The 25652-nt window shown below is 43.1% G+C and overlaps 1 protein-coding gene across 2 annotated transcripts; it reads left to right on the top strand.

Moving 5' to 3' along the window:
* The first annotated feature begins 833 nt into the window (after nucleotides 1-833).
* On the top strand, nucleotides 834-22588 carry slc8a4a (solute carrier family 8 member 4a). Of its 2 annotated transcripts, none has more exons than XM_056398198.1 (9): nucleotides 834-963; nucleotides 1988-2063; nucleotides 4285-5697; nucleotides 5840-6357; nucleotides 13740-13846; nucleotides 16431-16549; nucleotides 17769-17868; nucleotides 18885-19157; nucleotides 20832-22588. In XM_056398198.1, the coding sequence occupies exons 3-9, from the start codon at nucleotides 4354-4356 to the stop codon at nucleotides 21209-21211; spliced, it is 2841 nt and encodes a 946-aa protein (XP_056254173.1). In that variant the 5' UTR covers nucleotides 834-963; nucleotides 1988-2063; nucleotides 4285-4353; the 3' UTR covers nucleotides 21212-22588. The 2 variants fall into 2 exon arrangements, with proteins under 2 accessions (XP_056254173.1, XP_056254172.1); XM_056398197.1 differs by lacking the exon at nucleotides 834-963 and adding an exon at nucleotides 970-1640.
* The last annotated feature ends 3064 nt before the right edge of the window (nucleotides 22589-25652 follow it).

Below are 25652 nucleotides of genomic sequence, written 5' to 3' on the forward strand. Positions count from 1 at the left end.
GATATAGAGAAATACATTTATTTTATTACTGCATTTCTCTAAAGATGAGGGCTCATATCAAAATGGTCAAAATCAAGAGGCGACGATGTCCCGACTTTAAGTCCTTAATATCACCCAAACCCCTAAAACACTGGGACCTACAATTCCCATAATGCAACTCGGCAGCATCTTTATTAGACTGTTGAATACCTTCATCTTTTGAATGCCCGTGGTTTCTTGTCAAATATTTGAGGTCTCAAGCCTAATAAAGTATCTATCTATCTATCTATCTATCTATCTATCTATCTATCTATCTATCTATCTATCTATCTATCTATCTATCTATCCATCTATCTATCTCAAGAAAGTTCTGATGACATCACTATGACATCATCTGGGTTATTTTCTCAGGCTTTAGAAAGACCTACAGAAGACATGTGTCTACTCATGACAAGGTGACTGACCTTTGTGTTTAGTTTCTGACCCAGGCTTTAAAGTTGTGTATCAATGTTTCACCAGTGCAGGAATCTTTACAACTGATCATGTTCTTAACTTCTATTAGTTTTATAATAATATGAATTCATATCAGAATTAATGTCAGGGTGAAACTCAGTATGTGTGTGTGTGTGTGTTTTCTTCTGTAGTACATCTCTGTCAATAACCATCCAGACTTTAACAAAAATCAACCCACAGCAGACCAACAGGCAACAACATCTGGGACTGACTCAAAACGAATATCACATCTCCAGTTTTTAGGTTACAGCAGGTTATCTGTATCTGTGCTGATGGTTGACAGCGATAATGAGCAAAATAAAAGAGGGTTGAGGAGTGAAATGGTCATTCATACTAGACTCCTGATGCGCAGTCAGGAGGACCTGCCGTGCGTGTAGCGCTGTTTCTGAACGTCTCCTCCCCTGTTTCTGCAGTGTTACTGCTTTTCCATCTCGCTCATCGTTTCTTGTGCCAATGCTGCCCACCGCAAGAGTAAGACAAGACTTCCATTTGCATAGCACCACACACTCCTCTTTCTTGTCTGCCACCATCCTTCTGCTATCCATCTTGTCCTGATCCGTGTACTGTGTGGTTTGCGTCCTCTCAATCCCTCACCATTCATTCACGCCTACTCTCATGTGCAGTCCAGTTTGGCTCTTTGCGTTATCCAGCTCAGACAGAAAAGCAAGGGAATTTTTTTCCGGAGAGGGAAAACACCCTCAGAGCCTTTTAAAAAAATGACTATTTTGAAGAATTTCTGACTGATACAAGCGGGACCAATGAGGACAGACACAGTAATTTAATTTATTATTTTACGCATCAACAATCGCACGTAGCCTGGAGAGGATAAAGCTGAGAACGCATTGTGGTTTTTGAAAAATTACTTAGCTTTGCGGAAGGTGTCGCCGCGCTGGAACAAGGGGGGATTTAATAAGAGGAACTAATCCGACAGTGTTAAGTTTGCTGAGGTAGGTGCGGGTACCTGTCAGGAAAAAAATAGCGAAGAAGCACCGTGGAAAGCTACGCGTCATTTCCAAGACACCAGCGCAACAAGCCAACACCATTACACCAGCCTGCTGTGTGAATGGCACACGGGGTGTCTTCCTGTGTTGAACTGGTGCAGGGTAGCCACGCTGTGACCACGGTCCAGCTGAGATTCAGGGCTTTCTGTGAGTATCTGTGGGACTGCTGTGCGCACTAAATGGAGCGGTCTGTTTGTCTCTCTGCAGCCTGCTGATGGGATAATCGCCCTTTTTCCTGCATCTGTAATGTCCAATAATCCAGTTGTCTCAGAACCCATTTGTAACTTAATATATTGCTTTGTCTTTAGTCTGCAAAACTGATGTTTCATTTGTTTCTTTTTCCACTCCAGCTGCTAAATCTACAGCCCCACATATCTGGCTTTTAATAAGCTTCTTAAAACTCTCTGATGTGGAATCCTTTCTGGTTAGTTCTGATGCTGATTTTAAAACTCTCCCCACGATTTGTTAATTTAAGAGAAGCTGTCTTTCCACAGAGCAATATGAAAGATAAGTTCATCTCCTGAGGCCATAACTTCCACACGGAGCTGACTCACTGACAACTGCACCCAGGTGAGTAATACACTTTCTTATAACATCAAGAACAGGAAACATAAACCAACACATAAAGCATATTCCTGCATGAGCACCTGGAGTTTTCTGAAGCTCATACCTGAATGCAAAGTTGAAAACCAATAGTACTTGTCATCTTTGCTTAGATTTCTGTTTACTCATGGAAACCTAGTGTTTGGTCAACACAGGGAATTATGTTTTCTGCTAATAGCCAGTTTCCTCTTTTGTTTACACCTTGTTTCTGCTTCATTTTCCTTCTGTTTCTTATTTTAATGACTTTTCATTCCCAAGATCGTAGATGTGACATTTATGAGGACTCTCATTACTAATTGAGACTGCCAGCATTTAAAAAAACAAACACCTTCTCTCACAAAACCAGCGCTGGCATCAAAAATATGAGTCATTATGTACAAGTGTTTACTTGCCAACCTGAGACCCCTGCTTACCAAACAGGAACACTTCTGAGGATTAAATCAGAGGTATTTATTTAAATATTTGGATAATTTTGGAATGACAAGATTACATGAGAAACTGTATGAGATGGAAAGGTCACATGTTGCTGGGCTTGTCAGCAGTTGAAGTGAGATTGCTCTTAAAAAAGGATAAATGTTAAATAATAGAAGAGGATTAAGAGAATATTAGTAGGGGATTGTGGTTTTGGACCGGTGATATTCCAGCAGGGGGTTTGCATTCTATGAAATGTCTGGTAAAACTGGAGATGTGCATTATAGATTATAAAAAGCTGTTGTTGTGTTAACCAGAAATGACTGTTCTTAAGGGAAAACTGACAGAGTACTTCTAAAAGTATGTTCCCTTGTTAGCTCACTGCTACCTGGTGATCTCAGCGAGGAATGAAACCACTAGAAAGGACACGTTTGTCTCTATAGTAGCTACAGTCAAAAATAAAAAATAAAAAGCTTCATCTCTGCATTCCCACCAGTTGGAGAGCGTTTACCATAGAAACGTCACCCACTCAAAATTTGTGCAGGGTTGTTTGCCAGGGGAAAGCATTATATTATATTATATTATATTATATTATATTATACATTATTGTTGTTCTATCATTGTGGAATATTTAATTCTCTCAAATTACACGAAATACACATCTTGTTCTCTTGGCTCTAACACTATGGGCTGTTGCAGGAGTTGCTGTCCATGGTGCTGATCTTTCCACTCAGCAGACAGGTGTTGAGTTGTTGCATGAAGCTGTTGTTTTGCACAAACGCAATCTGTTCTTCATTTATTTATAAGGTAACCAGAAAAAAAAAAAAAACCCTTAATTTCTAGAGCCGTGCTGCACTGCTTCACCCTGAAATGTAGCCTTGATGGAAACTGATGGAGAACGTGCACTCTTGTTATGCAGGTCAGAGTGGAGATTGCAGCTTTTTCTCAGCTGCATGTCAATGAGAGCATGTGCTGTACATAAAGCATTGTCACATCCTCTCTGCTTCAGGTAGGCAACCTATTTTTGAGACAGAGATGGTCTTAAAAATTTAATTAGGAAGCACTAGATTACATTCCCTGGTGTTTCTTTCCTCTCTTTCTCTCCGTTCACACTGATGCAGATGTTAATCCTCTGGAGAGTATTGATGCTGTTCTCCCTCAATTGTTCACTCAAACTGTGAAGATGGTTGTGCTGCTGCTGCCAAGAAAAACACTGAAATTATTTTAAGATGTCCCCTGACATATTTTAAATGGCTTATGTAAAATGAGAAAAAATATTTGCTAGACTTTTCGAGTATTGAATAGAGCTTTGCTGCACTTCCATGAGAGAACAGGGTTGTTTCTCCTTTAAATAATCTTATAATATCTATATCAGGAGGTCTGGGCTGCCTCAGAACAACTGCTCTTTTCTTGTTAGACTCATTGTCAGTGAAGATTATTTTTGGAATCCCATCTAACCTGACAGAACACTGTGGACTGAGTCAGTGTTTCCCTCAATACTACAGGTGCAGAGGGTAACGTTTTTACCGCTGCTCAGCACACAATGACCACAGTACATGTGTGGGAGTCTGACATGATAGTTCAATGCCAGTGACTCAACGACTAGTAGGTGCCAATATTTTTAGCTTTCCAAATTCGGACCATCCAAGCCGTTGGATCCCACATCATTTGCATACGAAAGAGCATGACTGAGAGGACTTTTGTGATGTTAACCCTTTCCTTGAGTTATTTCAAGAACAGCTGAACTGTAACAATCTGCTTTCTTTTTCTTTTTCAGAGGTTTGTAAAGACCTTCACATGTGACGAGGATTGAACATCAGACGACTCCAAGCCTCATCAGCTCGCCATGTTACTGCACAAGCGTATCCTGAACTGCTCTCCACCTGTCAGCCCATGTATTTTCATGTCTCTTCTGCTGGTTCTGCTCCCGGGAGTCACTCATTTCTCCCAGGGCAGCGCCGGCCATGAAGATGCCGGCAGCGCAGCAGGCAACTGCTCCAGTGACAACAACTGCTCTGAAGGTGTGGTGCTGCCCATGTGGAACCCCCAAAACCCTGCGGTGGGTGACAAGGTGGCGCGCGCCATTGTTTACTTTGCAGCACTTATATACATGTTCCTGGGCATGTCCATCATCGCGGACCGCTTCATGTCTTCTATCGAGGTCATCACCTCTCAGGAAAAGGAGATCACCATCAAGAAGCCCAACGGTGAGACGACGACGACTACTGTGCGCATCTGGAATGAGACGGTGTCCAACCTGACCCTGATGGCGCTGGGCTCATCAGCACCTGAGATCCTGCTGTCTGTCATCGAGGTGGTCGGCCATAACTTTGAGTCCGGATCTCTGGGTCCCAGCACCATCGTGGGCAGCGCTGCGTTCAACATGTTCATTATCATCGCTATCTGTGTCTATGTGGTGCCAGAAAACGAGACGCGCAAGATAAAGCACCTGCGAGTGTTTTTTGTCACCGCCGCCTGGAGCGTGTTCGCCTACATCTGGCTGTATCTCATCCTGTCGGTGTTCTCCCCCGGAGAGGTGGAGGTTTGGGAGGCCGTTCTCACCTTCCTCTTCTTCCCTCTCTGTGTGCTGCAAGCCTGGATCGCAGACCGGCGCCTGCTCTTCTACAAGTACGTCAACAAGCGTTATCGCGCTGACAAGACCCGCGGCATTATCATCGAGTCAGAGGGAGATGCCATGTTCACTAAAATGGACTTGGAGATGGACGGCCAGGGTGTGAACTCCCACACTCATCCCAAAGAGGCTCTGGATGGGATGCTGGAGGGGGTGGAGGAAGGTGGAGGGATGAGCGCGGAGCAAGATCAAGAGGAAGAAGCCCGACGGGAGATGGCCCGCACTCTGAAGGACTTAAAGCAGAGGCATCCGGAGAAGGACATGGAGCAGCTGATTGAGATGGCCAACTACCAAGTGCTCGTCCAGCAACAGAAGAGTCGGGCCTTCTATCGCATCCAAGCCACTCGCATGATGATCGGAGCTGGGAACATCCTGAAAAAGCACGCCGCCGACCAGGCCAGGAAGGTGGTGAGCTGTCATGAGGCCAGCGGGCAAGAGGAAGATCCCAACACCATCTACCTGCAGTTCGACCCCTCTCACTACCAGTGCTTTGAGAACTGTGGCTCACTGAAGCTGTCGGTGAGCCGGCATGGAGGAGAGAGCGGCTGCACGGTGAAGGTAAGAGGCAAAGTAATGATTGGAATATTGTAAATGCTCGGGGTCAATTTAAATTCAACTGAAATATTAATAATTCAGCATTTTATTATAACCCCGGTCACTAAATATTTAATAAAGTTCTCTCCCTCCCTGTGCCACACAGGTGGACTACCGGACAGAGGACGGGACTGCCAACGCAGGCTCAGACTATGAGTTTGCTGAGGGCACCTTGGTCTTCAAACCTGGCGAGACGACAAAGGAATTCACTGTTGGCGTTATCGATGATGACATTTTTGAAGAGGATGAGCACTTCTACGTGCGCCTCAGTAACCCACGTATAGTGCACCGGGCTGAGGTCTCCGTCCTGGAGCCGAGCTCCATCACCTCCAGCAACAGCACGGTGGGCATCTCCTCCCACGTTCCTCCAAAGGCAGCCCTGGGCAACGCTCACACCGCCACGGTTACCATCTACGACGACGACCACGCTGGCATTTTCACGTTTGAAAATAACTCCATGAGGGTCAGCGAGAGCGTAGGCAACATGCAGGTGAAGGTTCACCGGACGTCCGGAGCGAGGGGGAAAGTCGCGGTGCCTTACCACACCGCCGAGGGCACCGCCAAGGCCGGGGAGGACTACGAGGAGGTGTCGGGCAAGTTGGAGTTTCAGAACGATGAGACCATGTGAGCAGATCTTCTTTCTTGATGCGATGTCTTGTTGTTGCCTCTAATAACTTGATCAAACATCTCAGCCCACACGTTGGTTTGTTAAACAGTCCTGCTAGATTACTGTAGGTTGTCTATTCACCCCGAAAGGATAAAAAGACGGTTTTAATGAGTCACAGATACGTTCACTCTGACAAGTTGAGATCTTACAGAGGGACGATGTGGGAGGATAAGAGGATATAATTGTGAGGCAGATAATGAAACAATGTGGCTGATGTAAATGAAGAAGAACAAGGAGAAGGAGAAGAAGCAGCTTTCTATGAATGAGTGCAGAATTAACAGGCAGAGCTGTGCTATCTCTGCGGAGGTTATATGGGAGTTCATTGTATTGCAGAGCAATGAAAACTCCACTGCAGGAAACAAAGGAAGTGTATGTGAGTGACAGAGCAGAGGAAGGAAAATCAGACCAGTGATTTCCACAGAAACAAGGAGGGGATGAGGGTTGTGCAGCTCCTGAAACAGGTGCATGTGTGATCATTTTTACAATAGGGTTCATGGAGGTAGCAGCAGAGCAGCTGATGAAAAGAGCAGGGAGGAAAGGTGAAAGTACGATGTCTTTCCAGCTCTTCTCCTGAGCGCTGTGTGGAAGGGCTGGCTGAATGATGAGCAGGCTTCACTTGTTGTGGTGGGTTTTTTTTATGATGAGATGAGCAAAGAACCTGGCAATTATCCACAGCTGTGATTTTTTTTTCTTTCTTAAAAAAGAAAATGCCCTCAACCACATCAATCTCATCGCAAAATGATGAACAGCAAAACGAAGGACTAAACAAAGGAATAAAATGTGTCAGATGAATCCGTCTGCATGAAGAGGATTCAGGGCTGGTGTGTAGGTGTATTGTGTAGGTCGGCAAAGTGGGAGGAAAGGCAGGTGAATACGTGGTGTCAGAGAGAATGCACATCTTCCTATTTGTCCTTTTTTCTCTCGCAGTGCAGGTGAGATCTGAATATGTTTCTCTCTGTTTTTGTCAGGTTGCTCATGCACATTTATCTGCTTGCTTTTTGCAAGTTTGCCTGTGTATTGTAGGGTGTGTGTGTGTGTGTGTGTCTGTGCTGAATCCACTTTAAACCCACATCAAACCCACATCAAACAAAATGTTGTTCCAAAGGGGGTACTAAAAAGAGCTTCTAGAGTTTCCACAGCAATTAAAGAGAGTGAGATGGGTTAAACGCGTCCCAGAAGTTCTCAACACAGCGCAAAGAGCTGCAGAAGGTGCAGTTAATGAGACAATGGTGTGCAACAATGTGAAATGAGAGGTCGGCAGCTTGTTTCTGCACTCAAATGGAGACTGAGCATTAGATGAAATCCTTACCTACTCAGCCAAGACTCTGTTCATCAGACTATAGCAAGCTGTCGTTGACACAAGCATCATGCACACTTCATATTATCTGTACCCGAACTCCCCGTGACAGTTGCCATTCAGCAGAGAGGAAGGAGTGTGGAGAGCAGGATCCAGCGGAGCAGGACACTGTGCCAGGAGAAACTGATGAAAATAAACAGGAAATGCCAAAGCTGTGCTCAGCTTCTCCTGTGCTCCTTTGAATAGCAAACCAGGACTTAAAGGGGAATGCGGGAGTAGGCCACTCTGATCACAGGTAGGAGGGTTTGACTCAGACCTTGAGTCAGAATTGCCAGGTCTAGCTGGGTCAAGTCACAGCAGCATACTTATCTTTTTAGGCAGCTGAATGTTAAATCTAAAGCACCTGCTCTTAGAGAAGGACATTTTATTGGGCATTCATCTCCATTTGCAACAGAGATATTTATCAAAGCTGGAGTGGAGCCATCCAACTAAAGTTCCCCAGTTGAAGAGATTTTTAAGAGCTCAAGTCCTCCAACAAGATTACATTTTGTTCCTACTTTATGCTTCTCAGATGCTGGAGTCAGACTGAATTTTTCATGAGGTTGGTTAATTTGCAGCGCTCAGTCTATCCTGTGAAAAGATGCAGGTGAAACCCCATCACAGAGTCTCTGCATCGTCATCTCAGAGCATTTCGGCTTCTGTGGGTGCGTGTCTGTTTGCATCTCTGAGAACATGCTGTGTGTTAAATTCATATCTGTGCTCCTTACTGCTCAGCAGGCTGCCAAAGTTCATCCTTCAAATGGAGCTGGCTTCTCTTCCCCAAGTGTTTCCCTGGGCGTTCAGGACAAAGAGCTGACACTCAGCAGCAGGCCTGCGGGCAGCTCTTTGTCTTTTCCTGTGTGTTTGTTACAGTGTCCCTGTCTTTGTGTGTGTGTGTGTGTGTGTGTATATACATCTGCCTGTCCCAGTTGATGTTTGAGCATGCAGAGGAGCAAAAGAGGAGGAAGCCAAGATTTTAAGCTTTTGACACAGAGCCAAGAAGAACGGTTTAACATGTAGGCGTACAGTTTAATAATAATTTACCATCTAAATTCTGCACTGCAGTAAATAGATTATGATGTACAGACACAAACCTCTGAGCCAAAATAAACAGGCTGACATAGAGAACCGTTTTACATTCTGTGTGTATGGATTAGAGGAAGATCTGCACAGACCCTTTGATGCCTGTGTGTAGCTTCCTCCTGTATCTCTTTTTACGCCTCAAAATGTGTGGCACTATACACTAGTTGAGGCAGAAGTGGATAACGGGGGCAGTTACATAAGCTTAGATGAAAGAGATGTGAGGAGATCACTTCTGAAAAGGGAAATCAATACCCTGATATTCTTTATTTCGCATGCCTAATGTTGTCAGGATCAATAACATCCTGAACTTCCTGACAAACACGGATGAAAGTGGAGCAGCAGAGCCATGGTTGGATAACGTCGACACATTCCTGGCGGTTTTAAAACCTTTGCTTCCTCTGTATTCTCATCAGGGGGGAAGAGAAGGTCCGCCGATATGAAGCTTTCATTTTAAAACAATCAGTCTTTCGTTTCATGTTCACAGCAGTTCATCACATCTAATTGATATAATTAGGCTACACTTTCTAGCCTCGCACGACGTGGCTCACTGGGTGGCAGCATTTGTCGGTCGGCCGCTTTGATCCAGACTGAAACATCCCAATAACCATCGGTTGGTTTTCCACGTTGAACAGACATTCATGATCCCCACAGGATGAATCTGAAAGACAAAGAAAGAAAAATGTGTTTTACCCACTTAAAAAATGCCCACAAAAAAAACTAAGATCAGTTGAAGTGTTCACTTTATTCAGAACATTTTCACCTCTTACATTTTTCAACTGTTGAATTACCGTAATCCTACACACAAGCACAACTACGTCAGCTCTGAAGAGCAAGTTTAGAGTGAGCTGCTCCACCGTCGCCACCTGGCAGTGCCTGACTCCGCCCCTAAATCCCAGCTAATCCAAAAGAGCAAAGAGATGCATTCACTCACCCACCTGTCACTCAAAGAGGCCACGCCCTCAATCCTCCATAACTTTAGTCCTTAATAAAACAAACAGGTGAGTTATATAAACAGGTGTCATCAAGGAGGAAATTAGCTCTAGAGACCAAAACAGTTTTGTACCAGGCTGTAAACATGTTTATTTCTGCTGTAAAGTTGGACATTTTAACATGGGAGTCTGTGAAGATTGAGTCTAGTCTAGTGGTCATTAGAGGAACTGCAGTTTTTATCACATTGTATGTTAGCGTGCTGATGTTAGCCTTGAGCTCAAAGCAGCACTGTGCCTCAGAGTCTTGTTATGTTGTATATTGAGTTTCTTCTCATCTCCCTCGTCTCCTCTGTGCTCATTAGTTCCAGTATCATAAAGCATCGTTTCACTGTTATGTTGCCACGCAGAAAAAGTAAAAGTTATCGGAGGTGGGTCATATATCATTATCAATGTCTAAATCTTTTTTTCCCATATAAATATCCTGTACATAATAAGATAATAACACTAACAGAGGAGACTAAATAGTGTTTGTATTTTATCTGCTGCAGACATGAGAAACACACTTCTTATTCAGCTACACTGCAATGTCTCTGGAGCCGGCAGACTCAGTAACTTGCTCAAGGACACTTCAGCATGGCAGATAGGTGCTGACACACTAGTTTGATGAGCTGAATGGCAGTGCCCCCCTCAGACGTGAGCATTTGACATACTGCCATGCATACTGTAGAGGCATTCACTCATTCTCCCTGCTGGCTTCATTTTTGTCAGGGTCTCATGAGGGCTGGAGTCGGCATGCAGAGGGCAGAGAGAAGAGCTGCTCTCCCAGCCTGAACGTAGAGGCATAAAATCACTCACACAATGCCTGTAGGCAGTTCGGAGTCTCCAGCCCTCATGACTTACTCTATATGTCTTTTGACCGTGGGAGGAGACTGGAGCATCCTCACCAAACCAACCCAGGATGTGGAGGAGAGGGAGACTCCAAATAATGAAGGTTCCTGAGCTACTTTTAGAATCACAGCTGCCTGGGTCCTTCTTTCTAGAGATGAGTCAAACACATCACCCCAGGACCCCAGCTCATGTTCACGGGTTAATCCAAGTTAATCCAGCTAATTAATTTACAGATGAAGCACAATACACAAATTCAATACGCTCAGGAAAAGTGAGATGCCCTCAACACTTTTATTAGCAGTTGTAAGAAGACGCAGCCAGACTTTCTGCAGTCTGCCGTTTTTCCTCTCATGCAGAGATTATAACTGCTCAGGTAGAACAGAGATTAGTCCACAGTGCTCAGACAATACAGTCATCTCCTGCACATACGTGTTTGTGTGTGTGACAGATACAATAGCAGGATGTTACTCAGTATGACTTCTCAGAAACTATCCCAGCAACACAGTGAAATGTGATACGTAGTAATTGAGTCTGACTGTGCCTGTTGCAATGAGCTGCAGAGATTAGGAGCTCAGGAGGCAGAGCTGGGGGTGTTATCCACGATCATCCTGATTCTTACAGTAACACTCACTCAAATTTATCGCCAAATTAAAAGGATAGTTTGATATTTTGGAAAAAGTGCTTCTTTGTTTTCTGGCTAAATTGTGGTTTCAGCAGAGCGACACGTGCTGGAACTGTTTCCTAGAAGTCAGGAAATAGTCTCAGCTGCTGGTTGACAGATTTGTCAGCTTTGTATTGTTAAAGCTAAGCTAACCTAGCCACCTGCTAGCTCTAGCTTTGTATTTAGTGTACAGACATGAGAGTCCTATTGATCTTCTTGTCTAACTCTCTGCAAGACAGCGCATTTCTTAAAATGTTGAACTATTCCTTTAACCAGTTTGTTAGCATGTTGGCTAACAGGTAGCTTTATTATGACCTATAGTGACATTTTGTTGCTAGGTGACATCTAGTGGTCGTAGTAATTATGACAGGAGCAAAGGGAAAAGTGTTATGACGTAGTATAAAGAGAGAAAGTCCACGTCAGGAGGAGGTGGTGGTGGATGGATGGGTCAACAAAAAACAGGAATATGACACAGGTGGTCCATTGTGAAACCAGCTGTTTATATTGTAACCATGACAACAAAGACGTCTAATGTTGAGGAAGTACTTTTTTTTTTAACCCAAATCTCGATCTTTTCCTAAACCTAACCAAGCCATGACCGCTATTGTAGTAACCATGGCAACAAATGTAGGTTGCTGTCGGTACAGTCCATGAATTTTATTACTGTAACCATGACAACCATGGTCTGCTACTTCAGGAGAGACTCCTATGGGTCGTATGGGAGGGCTGAAAGAAACGTCCTGTGTGCTTGTTCAGGTTGGAGGAGTTGCTGGTTTGTTACCGGTCGTCTTCCAACATGAGGTAAAGTTACCAAATCAGACATAGATAATTAAGCAATAATACTGCAATAGTTTGATATGTTGATTTGTGCCTCACACTACACTACCCATGAGCCTCAGTGACAATTCTTATTCACAATAGATTCACTTGTCCAATTGTGAATTATTTATTGGATCTACGATGCTCAGCGATCTTCACTCTGCCATCAGCTGAAGGCTGAAGCTCCATGGGACTGATGTACTTGATTATTTCACTGAAGCAGATATTTTTAAATTTTTCCTTGTAGTTGCTCAGTTGTTGTATTTATGGTTCAGTCTTGAAAAAAAATATATATATAAAAACTATATTTGTAAGACTAATTCATGATAACAGTTTAGTCTCAGTTGATTTGTTCATCTTTGGTCTTGTTATCATCCACCTTTTGTCTGAAATTATTTCAAATGATCGCTGGACTCCGGCAGAGGTCGAGATTTAAACGACCAGCTAACGAGCCCGATGCAGCACGTGAACCCTCCTCCCTGCTGCCTTTCATGTCTAGTTTAGTCAGAGGTCCACGAAACGTGAATGTTTGTCCGAGCGCTGACAGATACATTCTGTTCATGTTGAAACGCTGCAGCAGGACAAACAGTATCTGCCCCAAGTGTGATGTAATGTCAAGATGGCTGCTGCGTGAAAACGGTCCATAGCAACTGAACAGTCATATCTTATTTTAAGGCCTCTCCATGATGCTTCAAAGTAAACTCACCTTGCAACTGTACATATAGCACTTGAAAAAGCAGCTTGTTCAAAAGATGAAGTCTTTTGTTTCCATTGTGAGGACTCGAGGCTGAGCTGCGGTTCCCTCTCGCTCCCACCGGCATGACTTTCTCTGACATTTGACAGCCGGTGACGTATCATTCATGTTTAAAATAAACTTCTTCTCTTCTGCAAGCAAAAGCTGTTCCTGCGTGTTGTCGAATCCTGAGTGAATATGTGTAGACAGAAATAGACAGCCACCCACATATCATTAGGGAGATGGAGGGAGAAGGGCGAGAAAGACTCACTGTGACAGTGTGAGAGAACGAAGCGGGCTGAGGAAAACATGTCGACCACAGACTGATGCCACAGCCTAACGTGCGTTTGTCGGGTTAACACTGGCTTTAACCTGCGTGCAGCCGTAGATGGGCAGCGCTTAATTTCCACAGACAACAAGATAAAAATAATTCAATTTCTCATGACTTAAAAGTTGAAGTGTGTGGGAGGGGTGTGGGCTATTTCCCTCTCTATACTCTAATCGGATTAATGGTGTAGAAGGAGTTCGCCCTCTTGTGGGATGCTGGGAAAAAAAATGCATTTCAATATGTCATATAGTACATAGTGTTCTGCACTACAGTGTATTTGTTAATTTCCTTAAAATCTTGAGCTGCCATCTTCTTATCTAACAGCTCTGATTCATGATTCATTGTGTAGGCAGTCTATCTCTTGGCTGCACTGGTCTCATTCGAGTGTGTACAAAAGCACAAGCATTAGAAGCTGCTTTCACTGGTTGCCTGGGATCTATTTTTGATTGGCTTTAGGTAACAAAAAAAAGGTTCGCTCACGTTCCCTGAATAAAGCTAATTAATGAATAAATCTCTCCTTTTGGCTCCATCCTTTTCTTCTTTCTCTTGACCTCACTTTTAGGAAGCTGTTGAATGTGAAGATCATCGACGATGAGGAGTACGAGAAGAACAAGACCTTCACGATTGTGTTGGAGGAGCCCATCCTGCTGGAGGTGGGACAGAGACACGGTGAGGTGAAGGCCGCAGCTGCGAGCTACAGCAGCAGTGTGGTCCTCATTATTTTATGGCTTAAAATACATATTAATTAGCAGCCACTCTCCTTTATATTTTATTTAGATTTTTGGGGCTTGTGCAGTTTAAATCTGAAAGGTTTGGATGGTGGTAAATCCTCACAAACAGGATGGAAGCCAGCAGGACTGAGGTGAAGGAAAGAGCAGCAGCAGGGTTTTTCTTTTTATTCCTGCAAAGAAAAAAGAAAAAACGGTTTCAAAGAGGTGACAAAAATATAGTACAAATCTTACAAGCAGCTTCTCTGGTGCAGCAGACTCCAACAACAGCGGTGACACAACCTGACCACCCCCCCCCGGACACACAATGCTGCTCTCTCACCTGGTATAAATGTCAACTCTACACTGGAGGCTCATGACCACTCCCACTAACTTTAGCAAACAACGTCAACATTTACATACACACAGTACACATGACCTCTGTCTAATGCAGGACAAATAAATGACAACAAACTCAAGAAATACTAATACTAATACCAGTAGCCCCCGGAAGTCGATCTCAAAGGGACGGTTCAAAAATAAAAGCACAACATAACAAGAATCTACTTCCTGTATTAGATTATTTATAATAACATCAATAATAATAATAATAATAATAATAATAACAATAATAATAATTAAAATACATTTTTCATCCTCCACATCAGAAACACAGATTATGTCAAGCGAAAACAAAAGCAGCCAAAATGCCCATCCTGCTAGCTTAGCTTAGCTTAGCTTAGCTAGCTGGACACCAGGGCTCACCTGTTCGGTTTCCTCCTCGTTGGTAATCGTGGAAATTCGAAATCGAAGCAGTTGAAGTTATAAGCAGAGTTAGAAGTTTTTTGTGTTTGAGTTTTTGTTGTTTTTTGTTTTTCTGACAGACACACACACACACACACACACACACACACACACACACACACACACACACACACACACACACACACACACACGTGTGATGTACCTAAGGTTCGATCCCACGTCTCCTGGTTGGCGTCCTTCCTCTCTGGATCAGCTCTGATGACTCTGTGGACCTGACTCACCTGCAGCAGGTGCGCATCAGCTGACAGAGGAGGGCACGTGGGTATTCCATCAGCGCCTCTAATGCGATCTGTGCTGACTTGAAAAAAGCCCTGTTACAATTAACGTCAACTTTCGCTTCGGGCTCGAGCTGCTCCATTAACGCAGTTCAGCCGATGCTCGTCAACGTCAACTCAAACCAGGCCTGGACAAGCTGCAGTATGCGCGCGCACTATACAAGCAGACCAGAACAGTCGATTGTGGAAAAGAAGATGACGTCACAGAAAGAAGGGAAAGCAAGAGCAGAGGAGCAAACCTGCTGATTAGTGTCACCACCTGCCCTGTACAACACCTGCATAATGTAAACACCAGTTATAACCTACAGGTGAACTGGAAAAGTTTATCAGTGAGCAGTAACTGACGAGCTCTGTGTGCTCTGAGAAAACACACCTGTGCTCACCTTCTCAGGTGAGGTCAGTCTGAAGCTCTTCGATAGCTCACCTGACAGAGTGCATGTCATCAGTGTTAACTTATAGGTAACCCCAGTGAGTCAGGTTGGAGTCTGACCCGTGGTCCTTCCTTCAGATCAGTCTCTCACTGTCATCAGAATAAAGGCAATAAGTGTTTAATTGTATATTGCCAAATGTCTCTTATTATAATCAACGTTAGCCCATTTCACACAATAACCAATGTTGGTAAAGAGGCAACAATCAGCAGATTGATCATGCTAATTGATCCACTGCCTAGATTTGGGGCTGAAGGTTAAGAGTTAATTATTCTATAAGTCATAAATATGATCGATAGCCTTCATTATTAATACGACAATTCACAGTTTAAAACCTCTAGATAAATAACCAAATCAATCTGTCCTGTATAATTCATAAACATATACAGCTGCACATTTAAAGAAAAAATGTTTCAGACTTTCCTCTGAGGGGGGGTCGGCCTCTGTATTGAGTCTCACATGGAATGAAGTAATGCGAGACTATGAGACTATCTAAGTCTGTCCCACGTCAGCAGTGTATCAAATCATATCAGGGTCCTTTTCACATAGACTAATTAATTAATTAATTAACACAGTGACAATAAAAATCAATAAGTGCTGGAAAATAGGAACAAGACAATAAATAAATAAATATCAAGTGAAAAAGTAAAACTATCTCTCCCTAAATTAAAAGAATAAGTAAGCAATGAAATAAATAAATAAGCAATGAATAAAGTATCCAAATAAATAAGTATCCAATAGATAAATAAATATATAGCATTATTTCAAACTCCATTCCACCTGTTGAGTTTCTATTTGTCTATTCCATGGTGACACTTGTTTGTCAATCATCCCCTGAGGGCGGGATCATTAGAACGATTATGATTGTTATTCGAGATTCAGACAAAAGCTTGAGTTGGACCCATGCACTGTATGTACTGCTCATGAAAGACCGGCTCTCATTATCATTAGATACTGTGTCGTGTTTTGTAACGAATCTCTTCCTCGGTCCACTGGCTGACAGTTTCTTCTGCCGCAGGAGACACCAACGATAACAAGACAGTGGTGGGACCCGAGGACGTGTCAAAGATGGGCTGCCCCTGTCTGGGAGAGCACACGAAGCTGGAGGTGGTCATCGAGGAGTCTTATGAATTTAAGGTAACTCAAAAACTCCTTTGGATTTTCACAACATTCTAATCCTTAAACTGTTTCATAGACGCTATGAGAGCACACAAACAAACCGAACAGCATGACATCAACAAGTATTCTCTCTGAATTATTCATCAGCACAGTGTTCATCCCCGACCTCCGAAGATGCTTTAACCTCATTCAATTTGTTCATGGTCGACAGAGACAAAGTAAAACGTCAATATTTCTCATTAAATACGTGTTGTAAGTGTTATTTCATATTATGCTGCGTATAACTGCTTGAGATTAATATTTAATGCAACCACAGATGGATGATAAATTATTAGTTACGTGCACATAAGTAATGGCTCCTGCCAGTGGAGACCTTCACTCCTCACGTTCTCCAGCCTGAACAGTCTGATACGTTGAGAAGATTGTCAATTAACTGTAAGTAACTGTAGTTTTAAAGGGTTCTCCACTTGTTTTGTCCTGTCCCTGTAAAGCTATAAAAATCCAAGTTATTATTATTATTATTGTTGTTGTCTTCCACTGCCATAAAGTTGGGGGAAACTGTCAAGATGCAAAAATGACTGAATCAATGAACAAATGCTTAAAATCTGACTCATTGATCCTGATTCACAACTCAAATAGTGCTGGATCCTACATTTCCCATAATGCAAATTTATTAGAGCCTCCCAGTGACATCACCAGGGTTCATTTTTCAGATATTTTCCAATTGTTGTCACAAGTTTGTGAAGTAAATCTCATGATGAGTGAACTGAGCTTCATGTGTAAAGTTGGTTTAATCACCAAAGTTGAAGCTCCATATTTGTGGACTGAGGCTTTGATACTTTCACAGTATTAATATAGAACCTAGACCTGATCTATAATCACACTACACATGGACAGAGACCTTTACACTGGATGGAGCTTTAAGCTGTAACATGACTTTACTGTTACTTAGGGCTCCAGTATCATGTGCTCTGTTCTCTGCACTGGTGTAAAGCAGCTTTACACGGGCAAAGTGCCTTTATCCTGAGGGACCGTGGGGTTTCCTGCTCCCCTGCATCTGTTCTGGTGACTCACGATGCACCGCAGTGGGAGAAGAAGAGACACAGTTAATTCCATCTTAATTCACCACATCAGTGCCTCAGGTCTCATACGACAGTGTTAATATCTCATACCTGTGGACAGAAGAAAGGCCTCCAACCTGTCTGTCTGCTGTCTGCGTCTCCGTGTCCTCCTGCAGAGCACCGTGGACAAGCTGATCAAGAAGACGAACCTGGCTCTGGTGGTGGGGAGCAGCAGCTGGAGAGAGCAGTTTGTCAGCGCTGTCACTGTCAGCGCAGGTGAGTCGTGGCGTCCCAAAGTGTCTCACCTGTTCATCCCTCTGAGACCGGGCCTGTGGAAGACTGGGCCCGCGGGCCGGATCTGGCCCACCTGCTGCCTCTCACCGGCCTCGCTCTTGTTTTGTTTTGGGTTTTTTTTTTTTTTTTGCATGTTTGTGTGTGTGTGTTTTTTTAAAGGTACTTCTTTAATATAATCCCAAATGCTCCAGTTTGACATTGGCTGCATTTTTAAAAAAAGCCCAATTTAGCATAATGAATGAAGGAGCTTAGAAAAACAAAGCCTGTTTTAATACATTTTGGCAGTTCTGTGCTTGTTCTCTGCCTCTTTCTAATCCAGACAAGTTATTAAAAATGTATGACATGGTGAATGCCTCATGTGGCGCACCATAAAAACTAAACCGGCCAGCTCTGCCTGAACAATTAATGGCTCTGAAGAATTTATGTCAATGTACTGTATGTGGTATGGTGAACCCTTTTTATTTTGCCCTTTCGAAAGCCATTCATTTGGCTTTGTGAACCTTTTAGATCTGCACTAGTGCACAAAGCATTTGGGCTAAAAGCTGACTTACCAGAGACGTATAATCTAGTTAATATTCTCTCTTCTCTCTCTGGTTGAGGTCAGTCAGATTTGCATGCGGAGAGTGAATATATAAATAGAAGGTACACTTCCTGCCTATGTGTACGTCTCAATCACTGAGTCATTGCTATATTTACAGATTTAATGTAATGATTTGAAAAGGTTAGCTCCCACACATTCGTCAGATGGATTTGCTGTGGCGCCGTAAGTTTATTCTTGGCTGGATTTTATTGTAAGAGATGTTATTAGAGTTTGATTCAAGCAAGACGCTGGAGCTCTTCACAGTTTCACCATCTTTTTTATGATTTATCATCATTTGAATAAGATGGGATAAAACCACAGGTCTGAATCGGGTTTGTATTCTGCAGGATACGGTCTTCAAGAGGCATTTCTGTGCATGTGTTTTGTAGGCCATGCATCTCTTCTCTGTCTTTGCCAGGTGACGACGACGAGGAGGAGAGCGGGGAGGAACGCTTGCCATCCTGCTTCGACTACATTATGCACTTCCTGACAGTTTTCTGGAAAGTCCTCTTCGCCTTTGTCCCGCCCACTGAGTACTGGAACGGCTGGGCCTGCTTCTTTGTCTCCATTTCCCTCATTGGCGTTCTGACGGCTGTGACCGGGGACTTGGCCTCTCATTTTGGCTGCACCGTCGGCCTCAAAGACTCGGTCACCGCCGTGGTGTTCGTGGCCCTCGGCACCTCAGTTCCAGGTGGGCGTGCGTGTTGTCTCTCAGCTCCGAACACTAAACATGTCCCGGGTTTCCTGGGGGGTTTGCCCGTGCAGGAGAAGCAGCTGCTTGAGGAGAAGTGTAACCTCTGCCTCCTCCTGTGCTGTCAGAGGAATTCTCTCCAGAGCTCTTGAACATTAACAAGCTGTAAACAAAGAAAAACACTGCTTCACTTGTTATTCTCTCCATGGTGCCTAATTGTATTCCCATTTCACTGTGTCCTAAACACTGCCACAGAGAGGCACAAATGAGCGCATGAAAATTAGGTTTTGACAGGTTTTAGCTCAGTAACACACACGCTCTCCTTCAAGCTGCAGACTTGTTATTCTGGGAACTGCCCAACACCAATAAGAAGCAATAATCACAGCGTGGGAGGAACCTCAGGACCTGAGATATGAGTTTACTTTGGTGGGCACAGGTTCAGGATTGTGTGTGGATTTAAAATAAGTTGATTATAGAATATTTTAGTTTAATATGTAAAAGTTGCTCAAAGATAAATATTGTGGAGTGATGAGGTGTTTCAAAAAATCGTTTATCTTATCTTATCTGACTCTGTGACAAAGGTGACGAACTCTCAGTACCACCTCCTGGATCGCTAATTATTTCACAAAGGGATTTTCACAACCTGGCAGCTGTAAACTTGATCTTACTAGTGGCCGACAGATACCTGCAGGTACGAACGGGGTCCAAGCCCCCTGAGCCATTCACACCCGGCCCCCCGTCCAGGCAGCGCAGGTCAGAACTGTTCGTGGCGCCGCCTAGTGGCCAATTAGTGCCAAATTATGTACGGACCCTCAGAGTGACGTGAGGAACTACTGTCCTAAGTTTTGTGTCGAAAGAAGTGAAGTGAAGAAGTGAAGATATGCAAGAGGAAGTTGTCCCTTTGTAACTGCTAGTCCTCATCCAACTTTTGATCTCGAGCATCTGCAGATTCTAGCTTCAAAGTTTTGTGCTGATCGGACTCACAGCCTAGAAGGAGTTCGAAAAATTACATTTCACGTATTTCATGGTATTTCAAGACAGGCAAAAATGGGCGTGGCCTATATCAGAAGACTCAGCTGACACATCCATGTAAGGTTTGTGAATGTGCCATTTTTGCCCAGGGAAAAAGTAGTAGCATTTTAAACAAAGTTTATAGATATATTGATGCGAATTGATCCACATATTGAGAACTGATCATAGATTGCAGTGAGGCAAACATCTGTCAGATTTATTTTGAATTTTTAAAGTTTGAACGATGAAACATGAAGGAATTTAGATTTCCTGTGAGCTACGAAGCATTAGTAAATGTAAATTATATATAACTCATAAATAAAACCATTAGCTCCGTCCGCGTCTCCATGGCTTATTGGTTCAAACATGAATCACAATGTTCCTGGTTTGAATCCAGCCGTGGACGTTTGTCGTTTCTACTATCACTGTCTGATAAAGGCATAAAATTCCCCCAGAAATGATAAAATTACACATATAAGCCTTTAGTTATACTTACAAATATTTATACAAGTTGCCTTGTTATTAAGTTTTTGCCACCAACAGCTTTTAAGCTCCGTATGACTTTATTTTAAATTGTGTGACGCCCTCTGTGTCAGCTCTGATCTCTACAACTTCACCTGCTTCTCTCTTTATGCTTCATCCTTATTTCTCTTGCTTCCACAGATACGTTTGCCAGTAAAGTTGCCGCCATCCAGGACCAATATGCTGACGCCTCCATCGGGAACGTGACCGGCAGCAACGCGGTGAACGTGTTCCTGGGCATCGGGGTGGCGTGGACCATCGCGGCCGTTTACTGGCAGACCAAAGGCAAAGTGTTCAAGGTGCACCCGGGCTCCCTGGCCTTCTCCGTCACCCTCTTCACCATCATGGCGCTCTTAGTAGTGCTGGTGCTGCTCTACCGCCGGCGTGCCAGCGTGTCGGGCGGGGAGCTCGGGGGCCCACGGACAGCCAAGCTCCTCTCCTTCTTCCTCTTCCTGTCCCTCTGGTCCATCTACATCCTGTTGGCCTCCCTGGAGGCGTACTGCCACGTGCCTGGCTTCTGAGACAGACACGACTCCTCTCCTGGTTTTTACTCTACTGAACGTGTTTTCGCTCTGTTTTTGTCTATTTTCACAAAAGTTTATATCTATTTGTATCATTAGTTATTATTGATACTGCACAATATCTGATTGACTTTGAATCTTTTGGACTTTGGAACTTTGCTACCATCCACTGCGCTGTGAAGGATAGCTTTAGCCACTGAAATTCAACCTGCTCTCAACGTTTCCTCCTTTTTTGAAGCATTACACTCCACAGGACGTTATGACCTAATCATTACTATCAGCGTCAAACCTTCCGTCACTTGACATGTAAAACTTCTGGCGTCATGTCCTCCCTGTGTGGGCAATTAATTTGAGTTTGTAAGTGTTAAGAAAGCACAAGAGTGAAGCGAGATTTGAGGGATGTTTAAGAAAAGCTAAAGCTGGTGCATGGGATGACATTATACTTGACATTCACATAAAGGGAAAGACGTTACTGAAGCCGAAACACCCTGTAAAACATAGCCATGTGTTGATATTTATTACTCAATCTATACATTAATTATTCATTGTGTATCATGTATAAGATGAACATTGTGCGTGGGGGTTTTGTGAAAGAGTACGTGTGTTTATTTTTGCACGTTATCAGAGTTTTTGGTAATCTACTTTAAAGTACTGTGTGTGATATTTTGACATGGCTGTTGATGTGTTGATGTATTCCTGTACATGTGAATCACAGCTGTATCATAATCTCTTCACTGCCTGGCGCCCTCTCCCACAAAGCTTTCCTCAGTCAGTATCAAGTTCGACACAGCCAGCGTTTACAAACGCCTTTTTTTAAGAACATAAGTCAACCTGGAGCAGAGTGGCTGCTTTAAACCGTACTATGAACTATAAAGTCTTTGAGCACATTTATTTAACTTTTGTGCGTGTGTGTGTGTGTGTGCGCGTGTGTGTGCGTGCGTGCAAGGCATGGCACTATCTCGTCACAGGTGCAGTCTGAGTGAGGATACGGAAAGGACTCCAGTTTTCTTATCAGTCACACTGACACTGTGAACATTTTTCAGCAACATCACTTTTAGAAGAAGCACAGCGGAGAGCAAAGGGCCACTTCTTCAAATCACGTCCTTATCACAGCACAATCACCAAACAGGTCCATCAACCGAGATGAAAAACGTGCTAAAAGAGACGGCGTGTACAGTATTTCCTGAGAGTGTCTCCTTGTGTCACGCAGCAGTTGATATTGAAGTTTGTTTTTTATTTAACCTAGAATCTGTAGAGCCATATTTATTGTAACAGTATTACAGTAGAGGTATTTATATGATCCGTTTTAGTTTTATTGATATGCACGTTTAATGTATAAAAAGTGGAAATAAATGTTGCTGATTTATGATGCAGTAAGACGCCGTGTTGTCTTAATTTCACCTGTCGAGAGACATTAACCTGTTTATTTCATAAAGGTAGGTTTAACATTATGTCTCTACAACAATAACTCACAAATGTTATGACCTGATTTGGATTTGGGATCAATCAGAATATCTTATACTCAAGTGAGGTTTTTCAAAAACCAGCTGCATGGTAGAAAAGTGAAAAGAAAAAACACCTAAACGGATAAAACAGGATTTTCTGACAAGTTAATGCAACCAACTGCAACACCTCTACAAACACCGCACTCTGTCTGACAGTGATGGAAGAAGTCCTCACATCCTCCACCTCAGTAAAAGTACCAGTACACCAACACAAAAATAACCTCACATCCAAAAGCACAAACGTATTATCAGCAACATATATATCTATATATATATGTATGGCAGCTTCAGAATTGCATGTTATTACTGCTGCATCACTTCACATGAAGACATAATTTCTGTTGTAGGTGGAGCCAGTTTTAGGGGCCCCTCCAAGCAGGGGTGGACAGTATAAAGTACTTTTACTTGAGTACTGAGTATCTACTTTGACTCCACTACATCTTTATGAAGTACTCTTACTTTGAAGCAGAGCTTTTAGTCAGGGAAAGAATTTTATTTTATTTTGAAAATGTGATTAGATACACTGTGTTCATCACAGGAGAGAAAACAATCAAATACTCCAGAACTCAACTCTAGTAAAAATGTGACTGAACAACTTTCACTTGTATTGGAGTCACATTTGACCAGGACTCATCATGCAGCTGCACTTTGTCCACCGCGGCTCCACGGGGCCACAAGACGAGTCTCAGGGTCGTAAAACGATTAGAGATAAATTTATGTTCAGTTTTTGGACTTTTTCTTTCTTTCTTTTTTTGTAAAATAATCTGATGATTTTACCACTTTGGACCTTGAATAGTTATTTGAATGAAACATGTTTGTACTACAGGACAGCAGTTAGCTGGCCGACCTCCCACCACAGCTTTAATAGAACTGTCATAATAATCCTCAGTGGTGTTTGTTTTCAGCACATGAAGTGAATCAGATTATAATTACCAAGACTCACACATTAATCATCAAACACACGGAGGGATGTCTGTGGGAGTGGGGCAGCAGGACGCCACATCTCTATCACGTGATCGTGTAATTACATAATATACAATAATACCGTGTCACTGTATTTTCCACTTTCCTCAGAAGCTGCGAGACGTGAGGCTCAGGACACGGAGTGTGGACTGTGGTGTTCTCAGATCAGATTACTTTCATAAAGACCTCAGTCGAGAGAAAGTGGAGGCGATGATGAGTCGTTGAAGAAAAAGACCTCTGTGATTTTTAAAGTGTCTGTGTTTCATCATGCTGACGGCTCTTTAGCCTGATGCTCAGCAGCAGGAACAAATTACAGAAAATAATGAGGAAGAGAGAAAACAGGGTTTTGATTTATATAAATTGTTTAATCACTTTCCCTGCTGGAGCTTACACGGTGTCTTGATGAGTGTTCCTTTTTTATTGCCACCATAAAGATGTCCTAACTCCAGGCGTATTGGCGGGAAATGAACACCCACCGTGGCAAAGGATTATTATTTTTTTCGTACAGGCACACTGTCACTTGTGTGAATTCTCGGAGCGTGAGATTACTTTGTGCTCCCTCAAAAACCTAAAAACGTGGATTTCCATTTTATGGATTGTCTGTCAGCTGAGAGAGGAGCTCCTTCCTCAACTCTCTGCACGGGTTTGTATTAAAGGTCTCTCCAGCTGTAGAGGATGAAGGTCTGCGGCAGTGGTGGTGCAAATCTATTATAGATTTTAAATGTTCTTGGTCTTTCAGTCTGATTTTTCATTTCAGTCCAGTTTTATGAGTGCATGAGTAGCTTCACCTGGAGTAGTTTCACCTGGAGTAGTTTGTGGTAAGAGATATTCACATTATGAGGAAAACGTTGATTTAAAGAAGCCAAAAAGGGTAGGACGAAAGAATGCATGACTTTAAATATGATCTACAAAACCACTGTTTATTAAAAATCACATATTATACAACTTTCTATCCTTCAAACCAACAAACAAGCACCGGCCAGAAGCAGCATACAGAATACATGGAGTCCCATTCTACAGCCAACAAGCCGTTAACAGCGTGAAAGTGATTAAGTGTAAATGCACAAATTAAAGTAACATAAAGAGTGAGGTGTTGAGAACATAGTCCAAGTGAGTTCTTGCTGGAGGACTGCTGATCAGAGCGAGCACACACAAGCTGCCAATATTAAGGTTTTAAAAACACGGCGTGTCAGTGTGGAGAGTGGGCAGCAGCAGCTAATGTGAAGTCACTCGCCAGAAGCACCAACTGAAGAAACTAAACATCTCCTGCACATTGTTGTTGCAGCACTATAGCGCAGCACAACAACAGCTTTGGGCTTCTTTGGCGATGTGTTCCCTCACAGCACACAACACACAGTCCAGTTGCTCGTTCTGCATGTTGCCGTGGTTACAGTGGCGTTCTCAAGGTGTTCTTTCAACACTCCATTAAGGGGATATCCCGGGATTATCGGAGCTCTCCCGATCATCAAAGGCGCCACAAAATTTCACACGATCGATGATTCTGGACACTAACGCCTCTAACGCCAGTCCTGCAGCCCTGTCTGACTGTTCAGCAATGCTAAGCCGCCAAAACAACTTAGCTTTAAACGCTTGTTAGCTACTTTGCCGTTTGCACTTTGGTGTTTAAGGTCCTGAGTGTAGGCCCGCCCTCGATCACCTGCCAGCCTCAAATATGGAAGTCCGTAGAAAACTGTCCAATCACATTATAAGAAAAACTTAAAAACAATTCCAATTGGCTTCTGATAAAAGAAGGCGTGGCCAAATCTTGAAGTCCACCAATTGAAACGCAGCCTCAGGTCACCTGCTCTGCAAAAGTTTGAGGAGCCTCACACACACACACTCATTTATACAGGAAGTATACGTGATTTAAATAAATACAGTTTAAAAGCGGGTAAAAAATACTAAGATAGATACAGGGAGAAGTAGGATGAGTAAACAATTTTAACTTCATAAGTGTTTTTTAATTAATTTAT

This window comes from Seriola aureovittata, chromosome 15, assembly GCF_021018895.1.
Source record: "Seriola aureovittata isolate HTS-2021-v1 ecotype China chromosome 15, ASM2101889v1, whole genome shotgun sequence".
Taxonomy (NCBI): domain Eukaryota; kingdom Metazoa; phylum Chordata; class Actinopteri; order Carangiformes; family Carangidae; genus Seriola; species Seriola aureovittata.